We start from the raw sequence: 11410 nt of genomic DNA, 5'->3' as shown, positions 1-11410 counted from the left end.
ATCCTAATTTTATTATTAATTCTACTACCACTATTACATTTGGGGTTGTTCAAGTTACTATTAGAAACATGATTTTTGCCAAAGATGTGAAGCGACTGATTAAACCAATTGATTCAAGTTAGCCTTACTAGATCAATATTCAAAACACCCAATATTTTGAAGCTATGATATGGAAATGTTATTAGCAAACAAATGTCAAAAGGATGTCTTTGAATTAATGCCTATATCCTAAATGACAACCAGTTTCTACTTATCACTACACGTGAAAGATGTAAATCTCATATTTTTGTCTCATGCTTCAAACTATTCTGATTTTTTTCAACATTTAAACCACATGGATAAATCATCTTACATCAAGATTGGTGATTAGCACCAATATGCAGGCTAATTAGCATAAACATACACGTCCAACTTCAGTCCACTTTATACAATCATATATAAATCAAATCTAAACTACACTAAACCATTGCGTCTACATTACTTAGGCATCAACATATAACAATCCAACTATACAAAGCAGCAGAAATCTACATAGCAGTAGTATACAAAATGTTCTAACTACAATCAGTAAACAAAGAAAAAGCTAAATCAAACTTCAGACTTCCATTTTATATGTATTCATGCTTCCCCATATTTCAGCTTATAATAGCCAGTGTTACAGTCGTGTACCTGGTATTAGAAACAAAAGAAGAGGAAGACGAGAAACAGCAGATGCAGTAGCAGCACATCAACAACAGCAAACAACAATAGCCCAATAACAGATTAAAACCAGCAAAATCTCAGCAATAACCAATGGAACAGTAACGGGGAAACCCACAACAAACTCAGAAATGCAATGAAACAGTACTTTCTGACTCTCTATTCTTTAACTCTCAAAGAAGAACACTTTCAAGAAACCCTACTCATTTAACTGATTTTCAGCAATCAAAGCAGACTAGACTTTCTTACTCTCAAACTCAACTGACCTCCTCAACATTAAAGTCAACCTATTTTATATATTTCTAATTCTGAATTTTTGATCTCCCCCAATTTTTTTTTTATTTTTTTCATTTTCTTTTAATTCCTAAAAATAAAAATTCCTAAATTAAATTGTAAAACCAAGATTATTTTTTAAAAGAAATTAATTAACCCTTAACAATAATTAACACACAAAATCAAATATTGATTAAAATAAAATCACACAATTAAACAATAAAATGACAAAGCTACCAAAATTCATATTTTTGTGATTTTCATTCTTTTAAAAATAGGATATGGTTTAATTAATTCAAAAATGCACAATTAAATCCTAAATATACATGCAACATGTATTTTGGTATTTTTGAATTAATTAAAACAAAATAAACATTCACATACAAAAATAATTATCCAAAACGTTACGCAAAATTCTCTAAATTGTACCCAAAGGCAATTTGTTTTATTTTTCGATTTCTTTTGGAGTAGTTTTCGTGAAACAAAAAATCACGTGCTCACAGCTGCCCCTCTTTGTCCGAAAACACAAAGAGTTTTCGTGCAAAGATAAAGTGAGCGAACACGAGCAATTTTTGCCCATTGGAATACTCCGTGTGAAGCGTTTTTGAAAAGATTTAACCGAACCTTAGCTTCAAAGGTTTCCTACATATCTCTGGCTAGAAGGGAATCAGGTTAATGTAGTTCGGGAAGTTTTGGTAGCTGGGACTACCATGGGACTGCGATGTTGCTGTTACTGCTGTTGCATGCTGTTACTACTGCTTTTCGACCTCCTTATTACACCATTGCTAGAAAGAAAACAAAAGCTAGACTAAACTAATGATTACAGAATCATATCTATCTTCGACTTGCTCCTGTAGTCTTCTTTCTGATTTCTGGAATGGGATTCATGCTGGGGGTATTTTTGTTGTAACCCTCCGCATTACTGACTTCTGACTTGATCTTGAAATGTATTCCTCTGTTCTGCAGGCGGGCTCCTAACTTCAACTCGAACGTGTATTTCTTTTTTCTACAGGCGGGCTCCTGACTCTAATAGCGACTTTGCAAATAAATCAGCCTCTATTCTACAGGCGGGCTCCTGACTTCAACCGCAACTTTAAAATAAACACCTTCATTCTACAGGCGGGCTCCTGACTCCGTCAACTTAAAATATGACAACCTCCGTTGTACAGGCGGGCTCCTGACTTCAGCTACTTCTTAAAATATAATACCTCCATTCTCCAGGTAGGCTCATGACTTCGTCTGCAACTTATAATGATAACAACCTCCATTCTTCAGGCGGGCTCCTGACTTCTTCGACTTAAAATTATAACAACCTCCGTTCTACAGGCGGGCTCCTGACTTCAACAACAACTCTTAAAATAAACACCTCCATTCTACAGGCGGGCTCCTGACTTCATTAACTTAAAACATAACAACCTCCGTTCTACAGGCGGGCTCCTGACTTCATCGACTTAAAATTTAATAACCTCCATTCTACAGGCGGGCTCCTGGCTTCTTCGACTTAAAATTTAACAACCTCCATTCTACAGGCGGGCTCCTGACTTCTTCGACTTAAATTTTAACAACCTCCATTCTACAGGCGGGCTCCTGACTCCATCAACTTAAAATATGACAACCTCCATTCTACAGGCGGGCTCCTGTCTTCATCGACTTAAAATTTAACAACCTCCATTCTACAGGCGGGCTCCTGACTTCATCGACTTAAAATTTAACAACCTCCATTCTACAGGCGGGCTCCTGACTTCTTTGACTTAAAGTTTAACAACCTCCATTCTACAGGAGGTCTCCTGACTTCATCGACTTAAAATTTAACAACCTCCATTCTACAGGCGGTCTCCTGACTTCATCCACTTAAAATTTAACAACCTCCATTCTACAGGCGGGCTCCTGACTCCGTCAACTTAAAATATGACAACCTCCATTCTACAGGCGGGCTCCTGACTTCGTCGACTTAAAATTTAACAACCTCCATTCTACAGGCGGGCTCCTGACTTCATCGACTTAAAATTTAACAACCTCCATTCTACAGGCGGGCTCCTGACTTCATCAGCAATTACTTCCCTCAAACTGGTGTTTTTCACTTCTCTGAAACCTGCCGGGGATAACACTGTTGGGGAATTATCTTCCTTCTTTAAGACTAGTTACTTTCCTCCTTTTAACAATGATGGGGATGATACTGATTCAAAGACCACTACCCTTAAAACTTGGGTTATCTTGCTTCTTCCAAGATTGCTTTCTCTAAAACTTGTATTGCCTTCTCCCGTAAACTGCTGGAGATTCCACTTCCTTCAAAACTTGTGTTATCTTCCATCTTCCCTAAGTGGGTATCTGATTTCAAGAAAATTTTCGCAATGAGAGAAAATTTTCTTCCCCAGTTTGATAATCTTCTTTGTGGCCATGTCTTCCCGCTGTCAATAACATTTCCTTTCCCCTGCTTCAAATCAAAGAAAAATTTGTTAGTTTAAAACGTGGTGAGTGGTCGTGCCACTCCTGCTGGGGATGGTTTTTCCCTTTTTCCTTTCCCTGCTTTGCGTTTTATTACAAAACTTGCTGGGGATGATATTATTTGCTGGGGATATTCCTGCTGGGGATGGTTTTTCTTTTCTCTTCCTTCCCCGCTCTGTGTTGTCCGACCATCGCGGAACTTGGTCGATAATCTGTCGGAGTTGTTCCTGCATCTCGCAAATCTGCTGGGGATCCTCTTGGAATTTGATCCATAACTTTTCAACTGTTGTTTTTCTATTTTTCTCCAACTTCCCCTGGAAATTTGGTCCTCTTGGAATCTAGACCCATTTATTATTTGGTCTTGCGGCAAACTTCTTTTCGCTTTGTCGCCTTATCTTTGGCCCATCCTATCCATATTGTGTTTTTGCACCATCTTGGCAACTGGTAATCAGCTCTGAAAATCCTTTTCAAAAACAAACTGCTGGGGAGATAAAGTCTTTAGACCAAAAAAATGAAAAAGTGATGATTTCAAAAGATAGAAAAAGAAGAAATCTTTCTGAACAAATGCTGGGGAAAAGGAAAGAAAAGAACTTATTTGAATGATATAACCGATCCCAACGATCATGTCGTGCATTCCGGATTAATCAACCCCGTCTATTTGTATCAATCAATCTTTTGGATGGCCTCATCTTGTTGGGGATAAACAGGCACTCAACTCTTTGCCAAATGCGGATCCTTTCCGCCAATCTTGTCATGTCGCCTCACAGTGCCCTTCGAGGGGTTTTCACTGATAAGACTCTCTCATTTCTCTCAACTCTCGTCGCCTTATGGTGCCTGTGGAGGTTTTCACCGATAAGACTCTCTCATTTTATTTCTCTCAACTTACGTCGCCTTATGGTGCCTGTGGAGGTTTTCACCGATAAGACTCTCTCATTTTATTTTATTTTTTACAGCTGGGGATTGGAGTGTTACCGATATGACTCTCTCTGTTGGGGATTCTTTCGGCTATCAATTCATTTCCAACTTATGATCCTCTTCTCTGCTGGGGATCAGAGTGTTATTCCCAACTTCCGTTTGCATGACTTGGCACTTCTCGGATACTGATCGGGAGGTATTTTTTGGACATCAATATAGGTTTTTGTGTATGGCTAAAAGAAAAAGGGTATCAAAAGGTTCAAAATAATTTTGATGAGTAAAACATTACAACTCTTGGAATCAAACTTCCTTCCCAAAATTATAAACACAACTTCTGCCCCAATTTTCTTGCTTAGGGATTTTTTTGTTTTTTGTTACACTATGAACGAGCCGTGAGGCGCCTACGTATCCTTCTTGAGGAATCAGGTCAAACGTAGTTCCCAATTCCTTTATTTTTCTTGTGACTTTTCTTCTGTCTTTATTATCATTATTTTCTCTTCTCTTTTCTTTCATTTTCATTACTGATTCCAAAAGAGGGGTATGAAAGAATAAATAAGGCTCAAAGGGGGAAGAAAAGGTTAAAGTGTTTGGATAGAAGAAAGAATTGCCTCTGTCATTTCATTCTCCGATAAATGCCAAGTACAAACAAACAATAATTATAATCAAAAGAAATCATACATAATATCTCTTAACTGCGTCAGAATTGATAGCCATATCGATTCATCTTCCCTCGACATCTGTTAGACATAAGGCGCCGTTGGATAACACTCTGGTCACAATAAACGGCCCTTGCCAATTCGGGGCGAACTTGCCCCTTGCTTCGGCCTGATGTGGCAAGATTCGTTTCAGCACCTGCTGTCCTACTTCAAATTTCCTGGGACGCACCTTCTTATTATATGCTCTTGCCATCCTCTTTTGATACAACTGGCCATGACATACTGCTGCCAATCTCTTTTCATCAATCAAGTTCAACTGCTCCAATCGGGCTTTGACCCATTCATCATCATCAATCCCAGCCTCAGCGATAATCCGGAGGGACGGAATTTCTAATTCTGCCGGTATCACTGCTTCAGTTCCGTATACCAACAAATAAGGAGTTGCACCTACTGAAGTGCGGACAGTAGTGCGATATCCCAACAATGCAAATGACAACTTTTCGTGCCATTGCCTGGACCCTTATACCATCTTCCTCAATATCTTCTTTATGTTCTTGTTGGTTGCCTCAACCGCGCCATTCGCCTTAGGACGATACGGGGTGGAATTACGGTGTGTAATCTTGAACTGTTGACATACTTCTTTCATCAAACTACTGTTAAGATTAGCGCCATTGTCCGTGATGATCACTTTGGGGATACCAAATCTACAGATGATATGGGAATGAACGAAATCCACCACTGCCTTCTTGGTTACCAACTTGAAAGTTTTAGCCTCAATCCACATGGTGAAATAATCGATGGTGACCAGAATGAACCTATGACCGTTGGAAGATGTCGGCTCAATCGGTCCAATGACATCCATTCCCCATGCAACAAATGGCCATGGTGCTGACATTGTATGCAATTCTGTTGGTGGAGAATGAATCAAATCTCCGTGTATCTGACACTGATGGCATTTTCGCACGAAATTGATACAATCACGCTCCATAGTGAGCCAACAATACCCTTCTCGAAGAATCTTCTTCGCCAATACATATCCGCTCATATGTGGCCCACAAACTCCCGCATGTACCTCTGTCATCACTGTCGTGGCTTGACCAACATCTATATATCTCAGCAATCCCAAATCTGGTGTTCTTTTGTATAACACTCCTCCACTGAGGAAAAATCCATTTGCCAATCGCCGAATGGCTCTCTTTTGATCTCTGGTGGCCTGCTTTGGGTATGTCCCCATCCTGAGGTATTCCTTGACATCATAAAACCATGGCTCTCTATCCATTTCTTCCTCTATCATGTTGCAATAAGCATGCTGATCACGAACTTGGATATGCAACAGGTCAACATGAATTTTGTCTGGGTGGTGCAACATCGATGCTAAAGTGGCCAAAGCATCGGCAACCTCATTGTGAACCCTTGGGATGTGTCTGAACTCCACTGATCGAAATTGCTTGCTCAGATCGTGCAAACATTGTCGATATGGTATAAGCTTCAAATCCCATATTTCCCATTCACCCTGGATTTGATGCACCAGGAGGTCCAAGTCTCCCAAGACCAAGACGTCATGTACATCCATGTCTGCAGCTAACCGTAAGCCCAAAATGCATGCCTCATATTCAACCATGTTATTGGTACAATAGAAACGTAGCTGTGTCGTAACAGGATAATGATGTCCTGTTTCAGAAATAAGTACCGCTCCTATTCCAACTCCTTTTGCATTTGCGGCTCCATCAAAGAAGAGCTTCCAACCTGGTTCCTCAGATAATTCCAACTCATCTATATGCATCACTTCTTCATCAGGAAAATATGTCCTCAATGGCTCGTATTCTTCATCAACAGGATTCTCAGCCAAATGATCGGCCAATGCTTGGGCTTTCATGGCCGTCCTCGTCACATAGACGATGTCGAACTCCGTGAGTAATATTTGCCATTTTGCTAACCTCCCTGTGGGCATAGGCTTCTAGAAAATATACTTCAGTGGATCCAAGTGTGAAATGAGATAAGTAGTATATGATGACATATAATGTTTAAACTTCTGTGCCACCCAAGTTAGGGCGCAACACGTCTTCTCAAGTTGAGTGTACTTAACCTCATAGACCGTAAACTTCTTACTGAGATAATAGATGGCTTGCTCCTTCTTTCCTGTGATATCATGTTGCCCCGGTACGCAACCAAATGAATTCTCCAGTACCGTTAGATAGAGAATCAACGGTCTTCCTGGTTCAGGTGGGACCAACACAGGTGGGTTTGATAGATACCCCTTGATTTGGTCGAAGGCTTCCTGACATTCTGCCGTCCATTCTATCGCAGCATCTTTCTTCAGTAGCCGAAAAATGGGTTCACAAGTCGCCGTGAGTTGAGCGATGAACCTGCTGATATAATTCAACCTTCCCAACAGACTCATTACTTTTGTTTTGTTCTTCGGCGGTGGCAATTCCTGGATGGATTTGATTTTTGACGGGTCCAACTCAATGCCTCGCCGACTGACGATGAATCGCAACAGCTTTCCAAATGGAACACCAAATGCACATTTGGCCGGGTTGAGCTTAATGTCGTACCTTCGAAGTCTTTGGAAAAACTTCCTTAGGTCTGTCATGTGGTCTTCCTGACGCTTAGATTTTATGATCACATCATCTACGTACACCTCAATCTCTTTGTGTATCATGTCATGAAACATCGTAGTCATTACTCTCATGTACGTTGCCCCAGCTTTCTTCAAGCCAAAAGGCATTACCCCGTAGCAATAAGTCCCCCACGGCATAATGAATGTCGTCTTTTCCGCATCTTCTTCATCCATCAGAATCTGATGATATCAAGCATAGCAATCTACAAAAGACCTGATCTCACGTCCGGCACAATTATCGATCAAGATATGGATATTGGGTAATGGAAAGTTGTCCTTGGGGCTTGCCCTGTTCAAATTGCGGTAATCGACACACACTCTGATCTTCCCATCGTTCTTCGGCACTGGCACCACATTAGCCAACCAATCAGGATATCGAGTGACCCGAATAACCTTTGCCTGTAGTTGCTTGGTTACTTCTTCTTTAATCTTCACACTCATATCTGTCTTGAACTTCCTCAATTTCTGCTTGACGGGAGAGCACGCCGGGTCAGTGGGCAATTTGTGAACCACTAGATCGGTGCTTAAGCCCGGCATGTCATCGTACGACTATGCAAAAATATCTTTGAATTCAATGAGTGCTTTGATTAGTTACTTCCTGATGTTCGGCTCAATGTGGGTTCTTATTTTGGTTTCCCTGACATCGTCTGCATCCCCTAAATTGACAGCTTCAGTGTCATTCAAATTGGGCTTGGGTTTCTCTTCGAACTGCTTAATTATCTGTTTATCTCTTCAAAGGCTTCATCCTCATCGTATTCTGATTCCTCATCATAATTGACCTCTTGTACAATTAGTTCGGAATCAGATTGATTTTTTAGACTAGATTGAAGATTCGTTGTGCATGCCATGTCATTAGAACCAGTATAAAGAGAACTGTTCAGAAAGAGAAAAGAAGAAAACAGAATTAAAACAAAATAAAGAGAGAAAACTTTCACTTTATTAAAATGCGGGATAACAGAGCTTCAAGCTTTTGTCAAATACAAAAATAAAACAAAACTGGATTACAACTCTGGAATAATCCAGAAAACAAGAAAGAAAATCCAGAGCCAACTACCAAGACTCCCTCCGGGTAGGAAGAGGAGTAGCTGCCCAATTGTTGATATTGGCCCTAGGCCCCACAAACTGTATATCTGCCCTACTGGAACCTTCTCCAGCTTCTATCACGTTGACGTCGGCGAACAGCTTTTCAAAACCCTGATTCAAATCTCCATCTGACCCAATCAGAGGTCCGAGAATTTTGGGGACTGACAACCTTCTGATACCTACTCTGACAAAGGATCTGGAAAGACGTGGAACTGGCTTGGGAAGAACCCAAACTTTCTTCTTCAACTTTCGGGCCCGCCTTACATCTTCTGTCGTAGGCTTGAATCCTAGCCCAAAAGTGTCCAGGTTCTTGGGCAAAGAAACTGGCTGGACCATACCTTGCAGATCAACCCCCAAACCTTTTCCTGGTACAAACCCGCTGTTTAGCATTTTCGAGGCTACCATGAAGGTCGCAGCTGCGATCCTGGGAAGTGGAAGGTCCTCGCCTTCAGAAATTTTATCCACTGAAACTGCGTCGAAAACCTGGTACACCCATGGACCTTTGTCGTAATCAATTTCTATGAATGGCACAATGGCATCACTCACAATGCCTGTACCGTCATCCCCGTGCACCACTATCTCCTGCCTGTCCCATTCAAATTTCACCATCTGGTGCAATGTAGAAGGCACTTCTTTGGCGGCATGGATCCAGGGTCGCCCCAATAGAAGATTGTATGATACTTCCACGTCTACAACTTGGAATTCCATAGTGAATTCCACTGGACCAATGGTCAATCCCAGTATGATATCACCCACCGTGTCGGTACCACTTCCATCGAAACCTCGGACGTAGACATTGTTCCTGTGAATCCGGTCATGATCAACTTTCCGCTTGTTCAGAGTAGTCAAAGTACAGATGTTGGCGCTTGATCCATTATCAATCAATACTCGGGTGACCACCGAGTCTTCGCATTTCATGGTCAAGTATAGGGCTTTGTTGTGTTCTGTACCCTCTGCTGGCAATTCATCATCAGAAAACGTCACTTGGTTTACCTCAAAGATTTTGTGCACTATCCTCTCCAAGTGATTTACAGAGATTTTATCCGGAACATGGGCCTCGTTCAGGATTTTCATCAGTGCCTGGCAATGATCGCTGGAATGGATCAGCAGTGATAGTAATGAAATATGTGCTGGGGTCTTTCTTAACTGCTCCACAATGCAGTAGTCTTGTGCCTTCATTTTCTTCAAAACCTCCTCAGCCTCTTCCTCCATCACTGGCTTCTTTACCAATGCTGGGTTAGAACTTCTTAACTCTACGGGAGCAAAACACCTTCCCGAACGAGTTAAGCCCTGGGCCTCACATACTTCTTCCACAACCTCCTTCCCTTTATACATTACCATCGCTTTACTGTAGCTCCATGGCACGGCTTTCTCGCTCGTTATCGGCATCTGCATTACTGGATGATGACAACTAGCCCTATGCATGTTGGCTTGCTTGGTACCCCTCGCACCGTTACTTTGACCAGCTCTGGATTCTTTGCAACAACAGGCGAACTCTTTCCCATCACCACTACTGGCTTGACGTATACCTTTTCCAACTGTACCACCTCTTCTCCACCTGTCGACTTTCCTTTTGGACTGGTACGGATCATCATCACCGTCTGTGAGGGTTTCTTTAGCTCCCCTCTTTCGTGCACAAGCTCGATCATGTGGGTTTCGTGGTGTGCTGGCAACGGGTTCTGATTGATGTTGGGTGCCTCCGGTGTCTGAACCTCGATCTTGTTGGTGTCAATAAGATCTTGCACTGCACGTTTCAACTTCCAGCACTTCTCGGTATCATGTCCGGGAGCCCCCAAACAATACTCACAGCTTACCGAGTGGTCCATATTTTGGGGAAGGGGATTCGGCAATCTGGGCTCAACAGGACTCAACAAACCTAACGGCTATAATTTGTGGAACAAAGCAGTATAGGTTTCTCCCAACTCAGTGAATGTTCTTTGTCTCTGCACCCTTTCATTTCTGAAAGCTTGATTCCCCGGAAACCTGGCCCTGCGGGATTCCTGTAGGCCCTTGGTGGTGGATATATGTTTTGTGGAGGTGGATATGTATTCTGTGGAGGTGGATAGGTATTTTGGGGAGCCGGCACGCGCCACTGTGGGCGAGTCGGAGGTTGGGTATATGTTTGGTCTTGATGGACGGAGAAATGTGGTTCTTGTGGTGTGTAGTAGGGCTGTGGGGGGTAATTTGGAGTGTGTGGGTAATTTGGGTGATGGGGTCTGGCTTGGTAGTGGGGTAAAGGACCTCTCGATCTGGACCAATTACCTGCCTCTATTGTTGCGACCTCTTCTCTTTTCTTCTTCCCGAGCGCACCTCCCGTGCCGCTCTGAATGGCCTAAGTTGTTGCTTTGATTGCCGAATAGCTCAGGATTTTGTTGGACTTAAGTCCTTCTTCAATCATACCACCCATTTTCACCACCTCGTTGAAAGATTTGCCAACTGACGTCACCAAGTGACCAAAGTAAGTTGACTCTAGAGTCTACAGAAAGTAGTCCACCTTTTCCCCCTCTCTCATTGGAGGATCAACTCTTGCTGCCTGTTCTCTCCACCGGAACCCAAATTCTCTAAAGCTCTCTCCTGGCTTCTTCTCAAGTTTCAACAATGTGAGACGGTCAGGGACGATCTCAAGGTTGTACTGGAAGTGACCTGCGAATGCTTGTGCTAGATTGTCCCAGGTGTACCACCTGCTCGGATCCTGTCTTGTGTATCATTCCAGTGCAGA

The 11410-nt window shown here is 42.1% G+C and overlaps 1 protein-coding gene across 1 annotated transcript; it reads right to left on the bottom strand.

The window, feature by feature from the left end:
- Positions 1 to 618: 618 nt before the first annotated feature.
- LOC138870849 (uncharacterized) lies at positions 619 to 6357 on the bottom strand. The gene is made up of 2 exons (XM_070148689.1): positions 6061 to 6357; positions 619 to 669 (listed from the first exon to the last, which is right to left on the bottom strand). The coding sequence occupies exons 1-2, from the start codon at positions 6355 to 6357 to the stop codon at positions 619 to 621; spliced, it is 348 nt and encodes a 115-aa protein (XP_070004790.1).
- Positions 6358 to 11410: the final 5053 nt, after the last annotated feature.

Source organism: Nicotiana sylvestris, chromosome 6, assembly GCF_000393655.2.
Source record: "Nicotiana sylvestris chromosome 6, ASM39365v2, whole genome shotgun sequence".
Taxonomy (NCBI): Eukaryota; Viridiplantae; Streptophyta; class Magnoliopsida; order Solanales; family Solanaceae; genus Nicotiana; species Nicotiana sylvestris.
Note: the sequence above shows the minus strand (reverse complement) of the source record. Positions and strands in the feature narration are given on the sequence as shown.